This window comes from Kogia breviceps, chromosome 11 (genome assembly GCF_026419965.1).
Source record: "Kogia breviceps isolate mKogBre1 chromosome 11, mKogBre1 haplotype 1, whole genome shotgun sequence".
NCBI classification, from domain to species: domain Eukaryota; kingdom Metazoa; phylum Chordata; class Mammalia; order Artiodactyla; family Physeteridae; genus Kogia; species Kogia breviceps.
In genome coordinates this window covers 95,458,007-95,481,021 of record NC_081320.1, presented here as the reverse complement: position 1 = coordinate 95,481,021, position 23,015 = coordinate 95,458,007, and the positions used below count along the sequence as shown (strand labels likewise).

At 47.3% G+C, this 23,015-nt stretch overlaps 1 protein-coding gene across 14 annotated transcripts in view; it reads left to right on the top strand.

The window, feature by feature from the left end:
* The window catches only part of GREB1 (growth regulating estrogen receptor binding 1), a 150,797-nt gene that overhangs the window by 58,397 nt on the left and 69,385 nt on the right, over window positions 1-23,015 (top strand). For 13 of the 14 annotated variants that reach the window (XR_010835639.1, XR_010835640.1, XR_010835641.1 and 10 more), the window contains one exon: window positions 21,903-22,081. Coding sequence is in view for 10 of the 14 variants with exons in the window: in XM_067008097.1 (XP_066864198.1) it covers window positions 21,925-22,081 (157 nt within the window). In the remaining 4 variants the exon portion in view is untranslated. The remainder of the gene's footprint in view (window positions 1-21,902; window positions 22,082-23,015) is intronic. The other variant, XM_067008095.1, reaches the window with a different exon arrangement.

The following is a 23,015-nucleotide window of genomic DNA, read 5'->3' as shown; positions in this document are numbered from 1 at the left end:
AAGAAGAGACATGCCACTTTTTCAGGGGAAAGGTCTCCCCCCCCCCCATTAAATTCTTAAATCAAATTCTACTGTGGGACCTCATATAAATGATATTGTGACACAGTGGACTTAATTTTTTTTTTTTTTTGCGGTACGCGGGCCTCTCACCGCTGTGGCCTCTCCCGTCGCGGAGCACAGACTCCGTATGCGCAGGCTCAGCGGCCACGGCTCACGGGCCCAGCCGCTCCGCGGCACGTGGGATCCTCCCGGACCGGGGCACGAACCCGCGTCCCCTGCATCGGCAGGCGGACTCTCAACCACTGTGCCTAGTGGACTTAATTTGATAGCAAATGCCAAAGCCAGCTCCATGTGGCTGTTTTCCACGATGGTGTTGAAAAAAAGCCAAAGTTACAATGTCACGGTGCAACTCTGGGAAGGTAACTCCATGAGCGACCTAGTTAATCGGGTTGAAAATGGTGAAACTTGATCCAGGAGTAAACGTGGGCACCTGGTGGGTTGGATGGACGGCATGTCTCCTGACCTATCTTTTCTGCTGGTCAGCCTCTCTAAATAGCAAGACAGCACTCATTCATTCAGTTAGACAGCCAGACATGGACTGGGCTCTGGAGAGTCTGTGACCAACAAAACAGATGTGGTCTTTGCTCTCATGGAGTTCATGGTCTTGTGGGGAGACAGATACTGCAACGTGCATTGGTGGCGTCATGAGTGTTGTGAAAGAAAAAGGCAGGATGTGTCACCTAATCCCAATTCCATCAAGAGTTGAACAAAGTCTGCCAGCTTCATCTTTCTGCTGATAGGGATTCCCCAGGTCCCTTAGTTTCCCTTTCCTTTCACTTTTTTGAGGGCTTCTCGCTTTTCTGTGTTGACACGCAAACAGCCACTGCATAGGGTAAACCCACAAGATTTCAGAATCAGTCTTTTCTCAGGCTATAAAGTCAACCTTCATCCAGTCCAGAACTTGCTCAGGGAAACAGTGCAGCGGAGACGGGGCTGGACACGCCTGTTCTGGCTGTCCACACTGGGAAAGGGCCCTGAATTCATGCACATGACACAGCAGTGTCTGAGGAATGGATCACAAAAATCCAGCGGTCACTACTCTGGTAGAACAGAAGAAGGATGACTTTTCAAGCTTGCAGACCTGTCACTTTACATCACTGCAAATTCACATTTACATCAAAGTTAATGAGTGTCAGAAATCTCTTTCAAATCCATCCATAAAAGGCAAGAATTTATAAAATGCAAGCACCCTAGTTGAAAGTAGCAGAATGATTTGTTGGGATTAAATGTTCTATTCCTTGCTTTTAAAATGATCTGTTTCTTATTATAAGGCAGAAGGTTGGACTGGGTGATAGTTTTAAGTACCCTCCAACTGTAAAGCCTGTGATCACAGAATATTTTATATAGTCCTTTGCCAAGCAATGCTCTGTCTGCAAGCATTAAGTGCTACTAAGTCTGTATTTTGGGGAGAAATCCTTAACACCAATACATATATGAAATTATACACGTTTGTCAAATTTCACTTTTTTCTTTGCTAGCTATAGATATTTATTCTAAGAGAATGACCAGATAGCTTCCTTTCGATGGGAAGTAATTAGATTCAGTAATTCGATTGGATGAAGAATTAGCCCTCAGCAGTTTTTTTCAACTGGCTCGGACAATTCTCAACCTTACTAAAATGTGACTTTGGTCACTAGAGGTACAGAATTGTCTTGCAGTATAGTTATTACCTTCAAAGATAATCAGAGGACTCTAAATATTTTTATTTTCTACTACTTTATATGTTTGTTTTGCACAGTGACTTTGAAAATTCCCATTTGCCAAGATTCAGAGGATCTTTTTCATTTGAAAATAAAGGGAAGAAGGGCTTCCCTGGCGGCGCAGTGGTTGAGAGTCCGCCTGCCGATGCAGGGGATACAGGTTCGTGCCCTGTCTGGGAGGATCCCACATGCTGCGTAGCGGCTGGGTCCGTGAGCCGTGGCCGCTGAGCCTGCGTGTCCGGAGCCTGTGCTCCGCAACGGGAGAGGCCACAGCAGTGAGAGGCCCCACGTACTGTGAAAAAAGAGAAAATAATAAAGGGAAGAAACTCTAAAAAATAATGAAATTGTCAAATCTGTATTAAACCTGTGAAGATGGAAGAATTCCCTTTCCCCCACCAGGGAAAACATCCACTGTTAACATTTCAGTGTTATTTCCTTCCAGTCTTTTTTCTATGCATTTTAAAACCTGCAACTGTAGTAGGTACTAAGGATGTAATATACTTTCTCTGCTTTCTATCATTTTTTCATGCTTTTTGTCAATTTAAATGTGTCATATTAAGTATGTAACGAACTCTCTTGCTAATGAGTCCACATTAGCCAGAATAAAGTGGGAAAGGTTCATTGACTCCTGGAGAGTTTAGCAACCGTCAGATATTTAGGGTCATTAATTCTCTTTTTTCTTACTGCCTGTAGGAGCACCTCATCAATAAGTACTCTCATGGTTGTTATTTTGTGCTATAGGAGCTTGGGAAACAGATGGGCAGGATAGGTTTCCAGGAGCTCCAGTCTGAAGCATCTATGAAAATTATTCTTGTGTCTAGTAAAATTAAAGATGGAGCATTAATGGCTTCCTCGATGGGGACTTGCTTCTTTTTATTTTAAACATCTTTATTGGAGTATAACTGTTTTACACTAGTGTGTTAGTTTCTCCTTTACAACAAAGTGAATCAGTTATACATATACATATGTTTCCATATCTCTCCCCTTTTGCGTCACCCTCCCTCCCACCCCTCTAGGTGGTCCCAAAGCACAGAGGTGATCTCCCTGTGCTCTGAGGCAGCTTCCCACTAGCTATCTAATTTACATTTGGTAGTCTGTATATGTCCCTGCCACTCTCTCACTTCGTCACAGCCCACCTTCCCCCTCCCCATGTCCTCAAGTCCGTGCTCCAGTAGGTCTGTGTTTTATTCCCGTCCTACTGGGGGCTTGCTTCTGAAAGGCAGAGCTGATACTGTCCTGACTCCGAGCAAAAGCCACAAAGGAGCTATCTTTTCCTAAGTCTTTAGTTTTTGTTTTAAGGTTCACCACAAACTTTAGCAGTGAAAATAAATAAAGTGCAGTAACTGGGTCATTCTGACCTAGAACCAACCAAAATACTTCTAATTACTGCGGCAGAGGCGGTGATGAATCATATCCAAGCCAGCTTGCTGCCTTTTCCGTCATATGCGCTCATAGTCAGACTCATGGTTTCGTCGCCAGTGGAACATTTGCTCCAGCTCGTTTGGGTCTGTAGGAGGAGAGAAGTTTGTGGATCTTCCCCAGCGTAGGATCTGCTCGGCTGCACTAGTACAGCAGGGCGGGGTCGTCACGTTATCAGGGTTTAGGCTCCCTCAGAGCGGGGCTGTGGCTTCGTCATTTTCCTCATGGTGATACCAATAAAAGCTACCATTTTTGAGCACCGATTGTGTGCTCGACAGTGTAAAACGTGCTTTACGGTCCTTGTGTCATTTAAGCCTCCCAACAATCTTATGATATAGGTATTATTATCCTCATTTTGCTGAGAAAATAGGCTCTGGAAAATTAAGTCACTCAAATACCCGGTATATGTAAGGTAGGCACCCGGCAAATGTTGAGGGAGTGAGTGAATGATTACTCCAAGCTAATTGGAGGGGAAAGGCAAAGGCGAGAACATGGCCAGTATGAGCCAAAACCTTGAGACTGGGTACCACCCAGTTATTCACTTTTGCAATTTTTAAGCTCCAAATTTGAGTAGCAGTGGGGGAGGCGAGAGGATTTCAACGTTGGCAAATAACATAAGACATGGATGAGGGAATAAGTTTGTGATCAGCAAAAAGATCAGCTTGACCGGGACAAAAAAAAAAAAAAAAAAAAAAAAAGAAGGAAAAACACTGAAGTGTCAGCCACTGTGCTAAATACTTTACTACATTATCTCATTTGAAACTCACAAAACCTCTTTGAAGTCAGCCTTGGTTTTTTTGTTTATTTTATTTTTGCGGTATGCGGGCCTCTCACTGTTGTGGCCTCTCCTTTGCGGAGACGCACAGGCTCAGCAGCCATGGCTCACGGGCCCAGCCGCTCCGCGGCACGTGGGATCTTCCCGGACCGGGGCACGAACCCGTGTCCCCTGCATCAGCAGGCGGGCCCTCAACCGCTGCGCCACCAGGGAAGCCCAGAAGTAAGCCTTGTTAATCTACATTTATGGGGGAGGTAAAGAGCTCAGAGAGTTCAGGAGCTGCCTGAGGTCACACAGCAACAGGCCGGTGAGGGGCCAGGATGGGAACCCAGGCACCAGATCCATAGCTGCTTCCCTATAAACAAAAGCCAGGAATGGAGATTTCATTAATTATGCTTGAATTTTATTTTGTATTTGATGGAGAGAAAAAAACCCGTATGATAGGCTTCCCTGGTGGCGCAGTGGTTGAGAATCCGCCTGCCGATGCAGGAGACACGGGTTCGTGCCCTGGTCCGGGAAGATCCCACATGCCGCGGAGCAACTAAGCCCGTGAGCCATGGCCGCTAGGCCTGCGTGTCCGGAGCCTGTGCTCCGCAACGGGAGAGGCCACAACAGTGAGAGGCCCGCATACCGCAAAAAAAAAACAACAACAACAAAAAAAACCCGTATGATATACAAATTTCTTTTATACTGACAAAACCCAGCAACTGGCTCTACCCCAGGAAGAGATTCCAGTTCAGTCAGTGCAGGGAAAAGGCCACGCAGCTGATGAAAGTTTTGGGGTTGCCAGGAAGAATGAGCTTGGCATGACTGGTGTGCAATTCAGTGGTGGTGACCACATTTTCCAAACCAGAATCGGCATGCCATGCTCTGTGTTTTCCCCACAACCCCGCCCCACCCCAAGTATCAAAGGAACTCCTGAAAATGTAGTTGGAATGCAGAAATACAGTCTTATGGTCAGTTCTGATATAATGAGACATATGTTTCTAAAAATCACTGAATCATGAAAAATCGCACAATAAAAACCACAGGATTTGTGGGAAAGGTGGGATTATAGGCACAGGACTCAAAAAAATTTCATCAATGACATATTGAGAAAAAAAAGGTAAACGCCTAATAGAAAAGGGAAGGACAGTTTTACATGAGAAATAGTTAAGAAGTACACAAATGGTGCAGTAAATATGGAACTTTACCTAGAAGTGCAAGATAAATGGAGTTTTGTGTGGAAATGGGCATTGGAAGGGTTGCAGCTGTGAGTTACTGTGAAGTAGAGGAAGGAGGGAGATGTGGAATCATATGGAAAGTTCTAACACCAGCTGTGGATGGGCGTGGCTTGTAATACATGCAGAGATTGGAGGTGGCTGGTAGGTGTTTGAGGTGTGTGGTTCTGTGTATTCCTAAGCAGCTCACTTCAGCCAGGCACCTTTTTTCTGCATTCACCTTAGTGTTTCTTGCAGAGGAAATCACACCCAAGGGCACACAAAATTCACAAAATATTAATCCGTTGGTACAGATTTGTGGTTTGAAAACAAGTGTCATAGCAGAACTGACTGTGTATAGGACAACATAGCAGAATATACAAACTCTTACACATCAAAATGTGTGTGGCTTCCATACCTGTGGCTTTTCCACTCAGCTCTCTAGTTAGGGTCCCTACTGGAGACTAAATGTGTGTGTCCCTCCCAAATTCATATGTTGAAACCTATCCTCCAATGTGATGGTATTGGGAGGTGGAGCCTTTGGGAGGTGATTAGGTCATGAGGGTGGAGCCCTCAGGAATGGGATTAGTGCCCTTTTATTTATTTGTTTTTATTTTTGGCTGCATTGGGTCTTCCTTGCTGCACGGGCTTTCTCCAGTTGTGGCGAGCGGGTGCTATTCTTTGTTGCGGTGTGCGGGCTTCTCATTGTGGTGGCTTCTCTTGTTGCGGAGCACGGGCTCTAGGTGTGTGGGCTTCAGTAGTTGCAGCACACGGGCTCAGTAGTTGTGGCACATGGGCCCTACAGCACGCGGCCTTCAGTAGTTGTAGCACGCGGGCTCAGTAGTTGTGGCGCACGGGCTTAGTTGCTCTGTGGCATGTGGGATCTTCCCAGAGCAGGGATCGAACCCGTGTACCCTGCATTGGCAGGTGGTTACTTAACCACTGCACCACCACGGAAGTCTGGATTAGTGCCCTTTTAAAAGAGACCCCAGAGAGCTCTCTTGTCCCTTCTGCCACAGGGAGAAGATGGTGCATGTATGAACCAAGAAATGGGCTCTCACCAGATACCAGATCTGCTGGCACCTTGGTGTTGGACTTCCCAGCCTCCAGAACTGGAGAAATAAATGTTTGCTGTCTGAGCCATCCAGTCTGTGGTATTTTTGTTACAGCAGCCTGAGTGGACTAAGACTGTCCGTCAGCTCTAAACCAGAGGATGGACTGGGTCATCTCTCAGAACTCTTCCTCTGTGATTTATGGGTCTCTCAGTGAATGGACTGGGTGACACAGTGTGGCCCCCCAGTCTCTCAGAGGATAATAATTAGAGTTTAAAAAAAATTCTTTATGTATCCTTGTTTTTTCTCAGGTTGCTTTAGTATCTTTCCTTCTCCTGGATGTTCTTGTCATGCTTCAGTCCTTCTTCAGATGCCAGGTGGCCCTTGGATTTTCATGTGGGTTTAAGAAAGAGAAAGTCGGCTGGGAGTTTTTTGTCCATAGGTGGAGCTTGTGGACTGGCAGGTGTTGCTTTTTGGGTGCTCAGGACAGCATCAGCTCGGATTTTGGAGCCCTCTAAATGCCAGAATGTGTCTATGTTAGTGGCCCTAGTTCTCCTCTGTTGATTCAATTTAATTGATTTCATGTGTTTTGCCAGTGGTGCCCACTTGAGTCCTGGAACTCTGCATGTGGCCGTCGGGTGGGAGGTGGAGGGGTCAAGTGCTCCGTACAGAGTATTTCAAAGAAGTCCCCTGTTTTCAACTAACACATGCCAGAGGCCCGAGTCTGGGTTTCTGTAGGGCCAACTGGCTTCCTCTAGTTACTTGCCTTGTATTAGCCACAAGTCCTCTCTTTAGTGTGGCTTCTGGAGTTTCGTTAAACCTGAACAAAGACAGAAGTGCTCAGGTCTGTTTGGGGAGGTCAGGTCCATCACACAACAGAAGAGATGTTTGAACTAGGTTTTGAAGGATGAATAGAAGTTCATATCATGAATGACGGGTAAGGGCTTCCCAGGCAGACAGGACACGCAGCACGCACAAAGCACCGGAGGCACGTGCCGTCAGCATCGGGCAGTACCCCTCCCTCACAGTCTGTACAAGTAAAGCAGATCTAAAGTGACCTGAAGAACGCTCAGGGAAACGCTTTGTAAAAGCCAAGGCCTATTTGTTTGTTAATGGTGGTTACACAGTCTCCAGGACACTTTGTTGGACAGGTAGAGACTTTTTGCTTTTTGAAGGTCAGCACTTCAGGCCTTTGTGGTCACAGAGAAAAAGCCAACACAGTTGGCTGCTGGTATAGGGAATCTGTCCATGCTTGCCGCATGTAAGGTGGAAGGGACTTGGCCGGGGCGTGGGGCGGAGAACAGCGTTTGATATGGAACAGAAGAGAGGGAGATAGATATATATGTCAAGGAGATATATTGGCGTTGAGCATAGATTTGCAGATGTCAATTCAGCAGGAAGACTCACACCAGAAACACCATCAGAGCCGCCACTGGGGCGAGCTCTGTCTCCTGTGCAGGCGGCACCCCAATGTTATTTTCACATCCGAAGCCTATTTTGACAGCAGTGGGAAAGCGCGGTCAGTTCAAAGGTATTGTCATACAGGCCTGATGAAGGCAGTTCCTTCTTTGCTAATTTTCTCCTCGTGATGATGGTAATTTATGTCAATTAAAAATTAGCAAACTATGGAAAAGGTTAAAGAAGCATTAAAAAATCTTGAATTCTTTCACTTGGAGGCAACCACTGTAGACATTTTTTTTTCAATCTCTTTTAAGCGTTTTATTTATTAATTTACAGGCTGAAAGCTTAGCAATGATAATAGTTGTTACTATCATCATGGCCTATATAGTAAGTATTATATATGTGCCATTCACTGTTCTAAGTACCCTCTGCATATTCATTCATGGAATCCACACAACAACAGTAAGAAACAGGTACTTTTATCCCTTTTATCAGATCGGGGAAACTGAGGCACATAAAGGTTAGGTAAGTTGCTCAGGGTCAAATGTCCGGTAAGTCAGGATTCAAACCCAAGCCTGGGCCAGACCCAAGATACATCTCTCTTGATGGATCTCTATATAATAAGATATCATATATCAATACATTGTATTACATGTATGTGTATACATGTATTCCTCTCTTTATGTTTCTATAACAATTTAAAATCTTTTTCTTGCTGCATGTTTTCGTTTAAAAACTTCCTGCGCGAAGCCACGTGCATGTGGATATCAGAGGCTGCATTAAACCTCCCTTTCCTGCTGGACATTTCTGTGGCGTCCAGATTCCCACCATTACAGACAGCGCTCTGAGCGGTGGACGGTGCTACGCACCCCATGCGGGATCGCCCCCTCTCCAGTCCCCAAGCGTCCTCAGACCTGAGCTGCCGCCACCTCCCCAACGAGTGAAGCCCGGCAGCCTCATTCAAGCGGAGCCACCGGGGGGCGTGGCCCTGCCCGTCTGTGAAGGCCTGGGGGCAGGTGGGGTCTCCACTTGCCTTGCTAGGGAGATGGGGCTCAGCCTGGGGAGGGGTAGGTCCGAGACATGGGGCTCTTCCTTCCACCGCATGGTGGTTTTGAGGACAGGTCCTCGAAACAGCTGAGAACTCTCTTTGCTGACTGGGGCAGCAACACGAGTGATACGGTCCTTTGGGCTTTGGGCACGAAAGGCGGATGACACGGATCCCCCTGGGTCCTACCCGTGTCCTCTTGGCGGGCAAATAAAAGACCGTGGAAAGAAGATAAAAGTCAAAGTTAAAGGGATTTGGCACAAATGAAGGAGGCTCCCATGATTTCTTGTCTTTCCTTTTTCAGTTAGGGTCTGAGCAGGATTCTTGGATTTCCAAAGGTTAGTTGCAACAGGAGTGTGTAGGAAGGTCCGGACAAGAGCTGGTGTTTTCGTGATTTCCACCACGGTAGAAATGACTTACATACAGTAAGTTCAAGAACAAGCCACCGTGACCCTCGGGGGGCTTCTGCTGGCCGTGTTGTGTTCCTGGCTGTTCACGGAGGCGGTTGTTTGGAGGGGCACGTGCTCCTCGGGGTCAGTGCCACACCTGCGGTCCCCCCGTGGCCAAGCGGGCTGCCCGATTCCCACAGCAAAGCCCGTGCCCTTCCCCGACCCATCGTTCTCTGCGCGAGAGGATGCGGTTCCAGGCCAAGTACAAAACTTTCATGTTTGAAAAGACTCGGTTTAACTGCCGGTGGTTAGACTGACAGATCGGTATGTACCTGCGTGGTGAGCACTTTGACCCAGTGAAACGCTTCAGCGCTGAGAAGATGGAGACCCAGGGCATTTGCCATCTGACCCAGCAGGAGCCTGGGGCGGGTGGAGCTCAACTTGGAAAGTCTGCTGCTGCCTTTTTTTTTTTTCCCTCCTGGTTGTTGTCGTAGCCTCGGGAGCAGATACTGCCTTTGAAACCTTTCCCCTGGCTGGGGGGAAAAGGGGAGCCTGGCCGGGGAGCCAGGGTGTCAGGCTGACCGAGTGCTTGGCTCTGTTCTTGGGGGCATTAAAGGCTCCCTGCACGATCAAAGGCACAGCCCGCGAGGCAGGGGCTCAGCAAGCTCTCGTCCTTCTCCGGGCTCAGCCTGCCCCTGGCCGGTTGGTTTCTGGCTGCCCGAAATGACCAGCTTCTTGTAAGGTACGGTGTGTTCGACACTGGGAGCGGAGCACCCGCTTTGCGGGGTTGGAGTGGTTGGCGTTGGCGTCGGCGTTTTGGCTGATGATAGAGACGGCACTGGCCCGTGTCAGGCGGAATAATGGCAAAGCATTTGCCTTTTCAGTAAGCGGAGTGAATCCACTTAATGAACTCATTTCCTGATTTCGCTGTTGAAAATGGTATCTAAAGGGGTTAGAACTAATTAGTTTTGCACAAGGTGGACACCAAACGGCGGCCAGTCTAGTTATAAATGATGTGCTAAGGAAATACTCTCTGCATCCTGCCTGGTGGGTTCTGGAGAGAAGTATTTCCATAGTTTCTTCTTCCCTGGCTTTATTCAGAGGCTGCTTCTCTCCCGTTCGGTTCTCCCTGCAGCTGGGGGTGGGGACATCGCGCTTGCTTTGTCGTTCCTTTCCAGAGGGCTTAAGGATGGTCCCAGAGGAAGGCGCCATCTGACCTTGTGGGGACAGATGTCCGGGTGGCATGGTGCTCTGGCGGCTGAGACAGGACAGTCCTGGGTAGAGAGACAAGCAGATTAGATAGAAGTCAAGCCCTTAGCCCAGCTTTTCGGTCATTAAACAGCACCTGTGGAGTTTATGAGTTCCTCCAGGGAAAAATCGCAGAAATCTACATTAGAATGCTGTTTCCTGCCTGGAGGACCTCAAAGAGTTTGTAGGAGACCATCCTGCAGTCTGAATGCGTTTATGGTCACTTCATATACTTGGGGCTGACTCTTCCTCCTCTCCTGAAGCATCACAGCCATTCCTCATACGCGAGGGCCCGCCGTGCGGCGGGAGGTACGGGAGGAGGTTGGAAATGCAGTCTTGAGAGGGCTTTGCTTTTGTTTTGTTCTCCGAAACTTTGGTCTCAAAAGGAATAAATCACCATACCTGTGTGTCGGATGAAGGATTCTTAACTTCTGCTGTAGGGATGTGGGAGAAGGAAGGATCAGGGGTTAGTGGCAGCTCAGATCTGAGCTGGAATTTGGGGCATTGATGGTTACCTTCCGGGAGGCCCTGGGGTCAGCAGGGATTCCGGGGGAGGGCTGTCTCCGGAGAGGGTCAGGTGGGAGGGCCTGAGGACCACAGGTGTGTTTTGGGTGCGATTCAGAATGGAGGCAGATGGCAAAGGGAGGGGAAGAGAGGCCTGGTGGGGGCTGTGGATGGGTCTTCCCTTTCATGGTCTTGAACTCTGGCTTTCTTCTCTGCCCTTGGTCACCTCTCCAGGCGAGGCTGAGAGGAAACAGAGGACAAAGACAAGTGAGTACCAGCCCCATTTTGCACGTAGCTCAGCGGATGCTCGTGAGGGAACAGATCGCAAGCAAGGAGGTGGCTGGAGGTTCCTGAGCACCTGGCGCGGAGGGCGCCTCGGACCTCCCACGGCCCCTGGCCTTCCGCATTGCGATGGTGACACCACCGACTTGCTGCTCTTTCTAAAGCCCAGTCTCCCCTCTTCCTCAGCCTCCGCATGAGCCAGTCTTTGTGTCCTCCTTGAGTCTCAGTGTATTGCAATATTCTCCTATATTCCTCCTTAGGAAGCCGAGGTAATCTCTCTCACAGTCGGATCCTGCCAGCTTAAAGTCCTTGCCTAACTCTACAGGGTTAAATCTGAATGTGTGTTCACAGGGCTTAGTCTAGTCTGGCCCTCATCACCCTCTTGTACCTGCCCCCTCCGCGCCCTACCATGCTCCAGCATCTGGAAGGACCTGTGTTCCCCAGTCACACGTGGGTGTCACCCTCGGGTCAAGCCTGGGTGTGTTGCCCACCTCCTGCCCGAATGCCCTTTCTTATATTCAGCTGGCAAACCTGTGCTTATCCCCCAGATTCAGCCCTTCTGGGAGTTACCCTGAGATTGACTTGAGACAGAACCTTCTATGCCCATCTCTGTTTCCTTTGGAGCCGCCCTCTTGCCTAAATCCCTGCTAAGGCAACGGTCACACTGCCTTGTTTACCTGCACTTCCTCCCTACCCGTGAGTTTCTCCAGGTCAGGGACTCTGTGTCTTTCACTTTCACCCTTAGCTCCAAGTAGGAATGAAATATGACTGCCATGTGTCCAAATTAGATTATTTAAGCATTTAACTTGAGGGCAAAACCACGAATCTAAGAGGAAGGTTCACTGTTTCTCGTGAAGCAGAGAACAGGCTCGGAGGTGTCGATTTGTGGCTTAGGACAGACCTAGCCCTGTGAACTTGGTTCTGAGACGTTGAAGGCCTCCAGCTGTGTCTTCTCTTTGAGCCTGGGGTGGTCCGGGTGGAGGGCGAGTGGGGTCTCTGGCCGCCTGGGGTAATGAGCAGAGTCAATGGCTGATCCTTTGCCAGATCTGCTCCAAAGACACTGTTCTGGGCTCCATGGGGAATGAGTGAGCTCGGTTGCACCATCCAGCAGTTCAGGCCCCCGAGGAGGGGGGGAAACGCAGACACACTCCGTGTGGCTTTAGGGGGAGAAACCCGGAGCCCAGTGAGGTGTGTGCAGAGTGCTGGGGGTGGAGGAGAGGAAGCCATGAAGGTTGGCCTCAGTGTGAGCCCAGGGAAGAAGAGGCACAAACAGGGCCCAGGGGGTGGCAGAGTGTTCATAAGTAAGGAACAGAAGTGCACATCTAGAACTTCGATGCTCACGGGAAGAGCTCCCCTCTGGCCCTGCTTGCGAAGGAAAACAATCAGGTGAGTTCGGGTAATACCTGGGGCAGGGAGGCATTAGCCAATACACTTTCTGGAACTGTAACAGCGATGGCATCCTGGGGTCCGAAGTGAAAACCTCCAGGGCGTCTACTTTGGTACACCTGGGGCTCCTGAATATCCGTGTGATGCTTTCACACGGGACCACGCTCCACTTCTTTGCCGTCCTCACTATAACCTTGAACAGGTGGTCTCCCTCTCCCTTTCCGTCTCCCTCTACCTCCTTTTAGGAGTTATTATCCGGGACCTGCAGTATTTATGGGAAATAAAGAAGTGACTAGAATAGCTTCTGTTGTCAAGCGGCTTCAAGTCTTGAGAGAAAGGGGGATAAACCGTGTGGAAATGCCATCTACTTGCATAGGCACATTGCACTCGGTGTACCCCTAAAGGAAGCCAGTTTAATCATTGCTATCGGAGTACAGTGAATCAAGTTAAGTCAAGATCTCTGGTTAGCGTCTAGAAATTAGAATTAGGAGCACTTAATTCCAATTTAAGAGAGAAAACTAGAGTTTATTAACATCTACTCTGTGCCAACAACTCTATATATGTTAGTTCATTTAACCCTCATTACAACTCTGGGAGGTGGTTCGTATTATCCTCATTTTACACATGAAGAAGTGGAGGTTCAGAGAGGTTAGGTAACTTGCCCAAGGCCACACAGCTCAAAAGAAGCATAGTCATAAATGAACCACTTGTGGCCTTATTCCAAAGTACATGCTTTTTACTACCCAGCAGGCAGATTATGAACGCTTTTGCGTTTGAAAAATTGTTTGAAGTTGGTAAAGTCCAACTTTACTGAGGGGTTTATTATCTCATAACTCAAAGGGACCTGCAGGACCCTCTCTGAGAGTCCTGCTGGTTTTGATCTAAGTCGACACCATGGCTGAGAACCCAAGAGCTTGCCCCCAGCACATCGCTGGCCTCAGTCTCCACACACAGAGGGACCCAGCCAACGATGTGCGCCTCTGGACGTCTGGAGGAAACGGGATGTGGGTGAGGATCCCTCTACGGGTTAACAGAGATCCCTCTGGGGAAGGCGGAGAGCCGGCTCTGATGGGTGAGCGTCAGGGGGAGGTGGTAGCTTTATTTTTATGAGTAGAATGACTGGTGCGCAGCAGCCAGGGATACACAGAGCTGGGCGTCATCCTTAGGAAGTGAGTTCCAGCTATTCCAGGAACCAATAACTGTTGCTGACAGATGCGAGCTCTGGGCTTAAGCAGAGGTGCCTCGTTACTTGACCGATAAAAGGCAAAGTTGAAAGGTGCTCAGAAAGGAACAGAAAAATCATGGTGGACCCAGAGTTTAGCTGGACACAGACCTCCTCGGGGTTCCCAGTGAGTGTCAGTGAGCTTTTTAAGTGAAATGGATTTTCTGTCTCTTGGGCAAAACTTTTTATATATATATATATATATATATTTTTTGCCACACTGCGCAGCTTGTGGGATCTTAGCTCCCCCACCAGGGATGGAACCTGTGCCCCCCACAGTGGAAGCGCAGAGTCCTAACCTCTGGACCTCCAGGGTATTCTCCAAAACTTTTGATAGTCTATTCTTTAAAAAAAAGAAAGAAAAAGGAAAAAGGTCACTTCAAGGAGAGGCCGGAACGAGAATGTTTTTATTTGAAAGGGCTGGAGTCTGGTTTAATCCCTGCTTTAATCTCCAGGAAAGGGCCAGTCGGGCTGTCGGGGAGGCAGACACTGTCCAGGCCCCGGCGGGCCGACTCGCCAATTATTTGTGTGCTCGGCCTGTCTCGTGAAGCAGCAGTGAGCCTGCTTGCCTTCCTCCCTGGGGAGACCTGTCTTCACGTAGCATTCTTAGAACGCTCTTGGTTTTCTTTGTCTGGCTAGAAATGTGTCTCTTTAAATGGGGCTTTTCATTTGCTGATGCTGTGTTTTCTTGTCATGGCAGCCCCCCTCTTGGTAAAATACCACTTAGGAAGAACCTAAGGCAGTCCTCTTCTAACAAAAAGTTTTGGCATGGCCGGACAAGTGGACACCGTTAAAAAAAACAAAAACAGGGCTTCCCTGGTGGCGCAGTGGTTGGGAGTCCGCCTGCCGATGCAGGAGACACGGGTTCGTGCCCTGGTCCGGGAGGATCCCACATGCCGCGGAGCAACTAAGCCCGTGAGCCATGGCTGCTGGGCCTGCGCGTCCGGAGCCTGTGCTCCGCAACGGGAGAGACCACGACAGTGAGAGGCCCGCATACCGCAAAAAAGATGCTCCCTTTTCTGAAGTCACCGACGTCATTGAAAGCAAAGATTCCCTTTCTTTGGGCCATTATTCGACATTCTAAAATTGTCCCAAATGGGAGACCTTGCACAAGTCACTTAATCTCATCCTGCCTCAGTTTCCTAATATATAAAATGAGAACCATGCTATGTGCATTTTAGGGCCATGGTGAAGATGAAATAAATGATAAATGTAAACTAAGGAAGGTGTCTGCGCAAAGTGGCCCTAGTAAGTGATGACTGTTATTTTGATTATTACGTAAAATGCGCTTGGGGTTTCTGTTGCTAAAGGAAATAATAAAGATGTGAAGACAATCAGTGCTTTTAAATCCCAGACACAGTCTCTTCACCTGCAAAATGAAGACAATAGTACTCTTGTCACAGAACTGCTGGCGCAAAAGAGATGCTAAACAAATATTGGTTTTCTTATTCTTTCATTCAAACTCGGGTCGCCCCTCATATATATGTATATATCTGTCTAGTGATTCACAAATTGCATACATGGACTGCAGTATATCCTGTATATTATTTACATTATCAAACATACACTGAAAAATAATACAATGATTAGGTAAAATAGATATGAACAGAGGTTTTTATATTTTCTTTTTTTGTTCACTATGGATGTAATGCTGTACTATGTATGTAAGTACTATAATAGGTATTTTATAAGGTCGGCCGTGTGGTTCAGTGAGTATAGGTAGAACCTTCTCGTATGAATAATTGCAGTGTTTTATGGGCTCCCTCCCAGAGTACCAACGAGAACGCTTAGCCTGGGAGGACGTCCAGTTTGGGATGTGTATGCATGCTTACTGTTGTGAGGCTGACTCTCCAGTGCTACCCTCTAGAAGTTTTGAGGAACACCATAGCATTCTGTAAAACTGGGAAATGTCTTGACACGACTGGAAAAAAACACTAGAAGGTAATGGTAATACAAGTTTATAACCTTTAAACTTGAGGATGTCTGAGATTTTTCAATTCTGCTGGTTTAAACTTCTTAAATACTACTTTTCATGGAAGAGAGTCTTGGAGAGGGGCTTTTAATTCCAGACCAGGCACTAGCTGTGCATCATTAGACAGGTCTCCCAACTTCCCTGAGCCTTAGTTTCTTCATCTGTAAACTAAGGATACAAGTAGGGAGAGAAATAATGCCCAGAAAGGATTGTTGCTAGGATTAAATTCAGTGCAGCTTGTGGAGATGCTTAGCAGGTGGCCTGCCTTTGCTGTAGGTCTGTAGTTCACCAAGATCTTCAGGTGCTCTCCTACTGAGGTGCTGTGTGACGTCCGTCATCCATTATAAAAATGGATATGCATAAAGCCTGCATTTCATTAATTTTTAAAAATGTAACCTTCAGCCTTTAATAAACGTAAAAATGCCCACAGTCTAAAAAGTTAAACGTCATAAGCTTTAAAATGAAAAACAGTGATCGCCTTCTCACCTATTTCCACTCCAATTCCCGCTGCGTAGAGGCAACCATCTCTTAATTCTTTCTTTTTCTTTAATTTTCTGGAATTTACCTCTTTATTTACAAGTAATAACTGATGTTGCACTTTCTTGATTATTCCTAGACCATCTTTTCATTCTTACCGTGGCATGAGAATTGACGGTTCTCACACCTCTTTCCTCCTCCCCGCCAAACACATGTGTGTACCCACCTTTTTCCTTTCCCCATCTTCCAAAATAGTTATAGGCACACCTTGGAGATATTTCAGGTTCAGTTCCAGGCCACTGCAATAAAGTGAATCACATGAATTTTTTGATTTCTTAGTGCATATAAAAGTTACGTTTATACTGTAGTCTGTTAAGTGTGCAATAGCATTATGTCTAAAAAATGTATGTACCACAATTAAAAAGTACTTTATGGCTAAAAAATGAGGACCATCATCTGAGCCTTCAGTGAGTCATAATCTTTCTGCTGGTGGAGGGTTGGAAATATTGTGAGAATTACGAAAATGTGACACAGAGACAGGAAGTGAGCAAATGCTGTTTTTATTTTTATTTCTTTATTGAAGTATAGTTAATGTACAGTGTTGTTTCAAGTGTACAGCAAAGTGATTCAGTTATACATATTTATATATATCTATTCTTTTCAGGTTCATTTCCATCATCGCTTATTACGAGATATTGACTAGAGTTCCCTGTGCTCTGCAGTAGCTCCTTGTTATTTGTCTCTTTTATATACAGTAGTGTGTGTATGTTAATCCCAAGCTCCTAATTTATCTCCACCCGGCTTCCTGCCTCCAGGTCTTCCCTCCAGTTTTGTTCCAAACATCCCTGTCCAACTGACCTGCTTAAAATATCACCTTTATCAACATAAATCCCTAGTTCTGAAGCGTCAGGGCTGTTGCCTACTAAAACAATGTCTAATTTTTACCCTCAGTTTTGGTTTTTTTCCTACCGTGGTGCCACCTTTACTACTCATCAGATGCACTTATTTTCTTTTTCTAGAGCATTGTGTGTATTCGTGGAGCCTTCCTGCCTGTGTACCCTCCCGTTTCTTTCCCAAATGCTAGTCCCAATTTTGGGCCCAAAATATCCTACTCTTCCTTTTGGGCCCACTTTGGGTAGCAGCCCCTTTGGACCGCCTGAGTTCTCACTGATTCTCCCCAAGACCCCTACCCCCACCTTACGCTGTAGGAATTATGGACTATAGCACTTTTAGTCCCTTGTCACCTATGATTTGAAGTTCTTACCTTTTCACATGCCTGTTCAGATTTAGCTAGAAATGAATGGTCATGCACTGACTACCAGGTGCTCTGCTAGGCACTTTCACACTCTGTGTCTTTTGCTCTCTGTGATGACCATTGAGTCCTTCAAAGAGCCCATTCTACAGATGAGCATACCGAGGCCCGGTGAGCCACACACGCTCTCTCCGTCTACTATACCAGGCTCGCGTGCATTAAGGTGAAGGCCGTGGTTTGACCGTCGTCGCTGCAGTGATGGGGACAGCTTCAGATTCTGTGGTGGAAGAGCATCACACACCAGCACGGGGAGGGGCTGGGCCAGGCCTTGGAAGGCAGGCAGCAGAGTGTGACGTGTCAGGGCGGGAAAGGAATCCCCGCAGTTTGCAGACTTGAGTAACTGCAGCAGGAGACGAGCAAAGAGGCCGTTCCCAGGGGGTGAGTGGTAGAACCCAGTCCCGGCAGGTCACAGGTGTCGCCCTGGATCCACGAGGCTTTGGGGAGGAGTTTGGCTTCGGTGTCTGACCCTGGGCGAGGCTGTCCTCTCTCTGGCTCTTTAGTTCCCCATGTGACAGTTGTGGGATCCTAGCACACCAGCGAGCCCCGGCTGGACCTCCGTCTCAGCCTGCTGTGTCTGCCCTCTGAGCCCTAACTCCTCACTGGCGGGTGGTCTGGTCTGTGAGCTGCAGCACTGCCAGGTGTGGTAGGAATTTTCCACGCCATTCGATTGTGGTCCACTGGGGCTAACAAAAAGGGCCAGAGTCGTTCGATTCTCAGTTTCCTTCCCCATCCTCAGGTACCAGCACTTACTTAGGGTTTCAAATGCCTCATTAGATCGGGAGTGGGGTCATTGTCTCTCTCACTATTTGCTTCTAGACATTAAAGCTTTAATGTTCACTTAGGGTTGTAAAATACAATTTCCAGTTTTTTGAGTGTGAACACTCTTCTGTCCATGCCTTGTTCCTCTCGTGTTTCTTTTTTTCTTTTTTTTTTTCCCGGTACGCGGGCTCTCACTGTTGTGGCCTCTCCCGTTGCGGAGCACAGGCTCCGGACGCGCAGGCTCAGCGGCCACGGCTCACAGGCCCAGCCGCTCCGCGGCACGTGGGATCCTCCCGGACCGGGGCACGAACCCGCGTCCCCTGCATCAGCAGGCGGACTCTCAACCACTGCGCCGCCAGGGAAGCCCCCTTTCGTGTTTCTCCTTCCCTCTTTCCCTCCCCTTCCCTTTCTCCTTCCCCCCACCCCCAATTCTATTTTCTTTCAACAAGAGTTCTTGCAGGTTACTTACCATCTCTGAGACTTGGATTTGCCATCTTTTTGATGGGCTTCATAATAGCCCTCACAGGGCTACCAAGCGTATTGAACAAGGTGCCTGGCACACGGGAGCCGGACAATATGAGTTTTCTTTCTTCCTCTTTACTGCTCTGTCCACCCCAGGCATTGCTCTGCCTTAACCGCTGGAGTCCTCTGGGCTCAGGGTGCCAATCACCTGCCAGGTGAGCGGTCCGGGACCTTGGGAAGGGAGGGTCTGGATGCCCTGAGCATTTCTTTCAACCGTTGAGCATCCTTTTGCAGGGGCTCCAGGTAAAATGGGCCAGAAGTAAAGCTGCTTTCTGCGTGCGTTAAGCTCTTCAGACAAAGATCTATAGAAACAGGAGGCATTCGTGATGTTATTAATTGGCGGCAGCTTTCCATGGACCACCCTGAATGGAAACGGACACAGGCGTCCCCACATGTGGCCCGTAATCCCTCATTTACGTACTGAAGGAGGCTGCGGGTCAAGAGAAAAGGCAGAGGGCCTGGGAGCCTCTTCTGACTCAGGCTATTAGGTGGCTCCAGCCGCTCCCCTCTCTCTTTCAGAAGTGCTTTCTTTTTGTTCGGGCTAATTCCTGAAGCAGTCCTCCCACCAGCTCATTTCCCCAGGCTGTAAGCAGGGGCTGCCGGAGGGGAGGCCCTGTGCTCAGGAATTATTGCCCCAAGCAGGAAGTGTTTAATGGTTTCCATTTACTTTTAGTTGGAAGAAGGAAGCCTGAACCTTTGTTGCAACAGAAGGCGACACCGGCCCATTTTACCTTCAGGAGGGAAACCAGGGCTCCTTAGGGCACCAACGGTCCCATCTTGAAATTGCTTAGCCACGTACAGAACAAGGACAAGGGGAATTTCTTATATACGTCTTAAGTCAAAGTGACGCGTAAGGAGGTGCCTGGGATGTGAAGCCAGCCTCACAACTTGTGTGACCGAGTGTGTGTCACCCTAATGAAGCAGGAAGCCAGTGAGTGGCCTGTGGGCATGTCGGGGATGGCATCTGTGCTATGTTTTTGGCTGCACCATGCAACTTGCCGGATCTTAGTTCCCCGACCAGGGATTGAACCTGGGCCCCCTGCAGTGGAAGCGCCGAGTCCTAACCTCTGGACCGCCAGGGAATTCCCCACCTTGTGCTATTTTGAAGTCAAATGCCACTTCGGACATTAATAGTAGAGGAGGCATGAGATATATGAGGATGTGGAAAAGTTGAATAGTCTACTTTTATACCTTGAAGAGAGTTTAATCTTTTCTCACATGACAGCATATTTGTAAAAATCCATCTGGCACCTGTCAAAAAGAAACCCTTAACAAATTTTAAAAGTAGCGTTTTTAAAGGCCACAGTCGTGATTATCCAATAAAAATTAGAAATAAATAATATAAGGCTAATCCTTCTTCCTCCCCAATTCTGACTATTCAGAAATTAAACCTACATTCCTGTATAATTGTAGGATCAAAAAGGGACTCAAAAGGGAGATCATAAACTGTCTAAAAAGAGATGGAAAGGGGAACACTTTACACTAAAACTAGGGGCCACAGCACAAGAGGCACCCAGAGGAAAATGTATAGCCCTAAATATCTTCGTCATCAAAGCAGTAAGATGGAAAATAGAGATGATGATAAAGTAGTCATTTTTAGAAGTTTGGTAAAAGTACAGCAAATTCAACCAAAAGGAAATAGAAAAAGGGAGATCTAAACAAAAAACGAAATGAAATAGAAAATGCACAGAAAACGTTAAGAAGGAACATACATTTAAATGCCAGTTCTTAGGAAGCACTAAATATAGGGGTTTAACCATATGTCTAATCCCAGAGAAATGTCTTAGCAAATACCTGAACCTTCACTCAATGGAATGCGATGCAGCCATTAACTGGTTCTAACAGCATCTGTAAGAGGTTTGGGTGAAATGTTTATGTGCGGTGAAAAGAGCAGAATCAAAAATTGTATCAGAAGGGATTTTAACCATGTGGATACAGTCTCCCAGCTCCCTCCTGTCCCCCAGAGAATTAAGTCTGGAGAGAATACATCAAAGTATCAGAGAGAATGGAGTATCGACGCGTGCTTAACGCAGAGGAATGGTAAAGACGTTGCGCCAAAGGAAGGAAGGACCACATACTGTATGATTCTGTTAATATGTCTATAGACATAACGTCAATTAGTGGCTGCCTATGGCTGGAGGACTGGGGACTTAGGGGTGACGGCCAAAGGGTATGAGATTTCTTTCGGGGGTGATGGCAGTGTTCTAAAATCAACTGTGTGATGCTTGTGTGCCACGTGGGAATATACTAAAAACCGTTGAGTTGTACCTTTTTTAAAAAAAATTGAGGCATAGTTGCTTTGCCATGGATTAGTTTCTGGTGTACAGCAAAGTGATTCAGTTACACATATATATCTTCTTTTTTGTATCCTTTTCCATTATAGGTTATTACAAGATATAGAATATAGTTCCCTATGCTATACAGTAGGACCTTGTTGTTTATGTCTTTTACATATAGCGGATGAATGGGGTTTTATGTGAATTAGATCTTAAGCTGCTATCAAAAAAAAAAAAATCACAGTGGTTATCTTGGGGGACGGACATAGTGATTTTCCACCCTCTTCTGTAATTTCCAGACTTCCAGATGTAATTCTGCATCACTTGTCTACTGGAAACGTAATAAACTAAAAACATTTTAGAGGAAGTGTTCGTAATTGGCCTTTTAGCAGAGGAGGCAGTGAGGCAAAATCTACTTGCTAGCCTTCCTCCTGAGAAGGTGAGGGGAGACCGAGTCCCTAATCCTGAAATTGGGGGTTGGTTGTCATGGGTCGCTGCATTGTCAGCCGTCGTCACACACATAAAGTGGCGCAGGGCGATTCTTCTTGAAGTCAAAGAAAAGAAAGCGTCATTTGTCTGGGGTCTCTCCAAAGCAGATCATCACTCAGGGAAAAGCTGGGGGTCTGTGAAACCTGCAGATGACTAGGAGCCAGTTTCTAGTAAAATCTCCTGAGAGGTGTCAGGCTCTGCTCTCTGAGTGCTAAATCAGAGAACGCTGTTACTTATATAACTTCCTGTAATTGCCCGGCAGTAGCTGTAGCTGAGAGCTGCCTGCTCCTCCTCTTGGCTGGGCGGGGGACACGTGGCCCTCTCCCCTCCTTGCAGCGGGGATCCTTTCTACATTTGGGCTTCACGCTCGGGGTCAGGCTTCTTAACTGAAACTGAAATGCCATTTTAAACAGAAGACTGCTTCGTCTCTCGGAGATGGGAAACTCTTACGCTGGGCAGCTGAAGACCGCGCGGTTTGAGGAGGTCCTGCACAACTCCATCGAGGCCTCCCTGCGCTCCAGCAGCCTGGTACCCAGGCCCGTCTTCTCCCAGTTGTACTTGGAAGCGGAGCAGCAGCTTTCCGCTCTAGAAGGTAGGAGATACGTTCTTGCCTTTCCTTTACCGGGTGTGACTGGGAACTCTTTCCTCTTCTGCGGAAACTGTAGAAACTGTTGGGTCTGGAAGAACAGAATTATTAGAAAAGAGAGTGTTGCACGTGCATCCCATCCTTACTTGGCTGAAACTAAAACAAGTTTCAGCCATAAGGTTGCAAGGGATAAAGTGGTTCATTGGACTAGTAGGAGAAAGAGAGAGCCGTGCCAGCCTGTTCGGAATTGGTTGTTACTTATACTCTTATTAAAAGGTTTGGTGGTCTCACTTGGATAAGTAAGACATTTTAACATGCTTTTGACCCTCAGTTATATATTTTTTCTCCTTGTGATTTGTGGCCATATCTTTGCAAGGGAGTGTAGGTAGTCTTTCTCTGGGATAGCAGTTACAAGAGCCCTCTAGAAACTGTTAAAAACCAAGAACAAACCCTTATAGCTTTAATGTGTGCCAGGAATAAATTATCTTCAGGCATGAGGTTAAGTTTAGGGTTTACTTAATTATCCAGAGAATAAACTGGTTGTATTTTTCAGTCTTTCATTTGTATTTTTTGTAGTCGTGTATTTTCATGTCAAAAGTAACCCACAGCAATCCAAAGTATGAGAGTTATTGCTAAAGGAAGTTCTTTTTGTCACCTTGTCTTTCACGTGAAGTTACCTGCACGCTTCTCTTAGCCTCTGAAGTGAAAGAGGGCTGCGGTTTAAAACAAAAGTTAACTAATTAACGAAGCATGCGGTATGCCGGGTCCCGTCTTGGGTGATCACGATGTGTGTGTGTGTGTGTGTGTGTGTGTGTGTGCGCGCGCGCGCAGGGTGAGGGTGGGGGGCTGGCGACGGTCGCACGTAAGGGAAAATGAGGCTCAGAGGTCCTCACGTGATGTCTGATAATCCCTTTTTCTAGCAGGGAGGCACTCCTTGTGT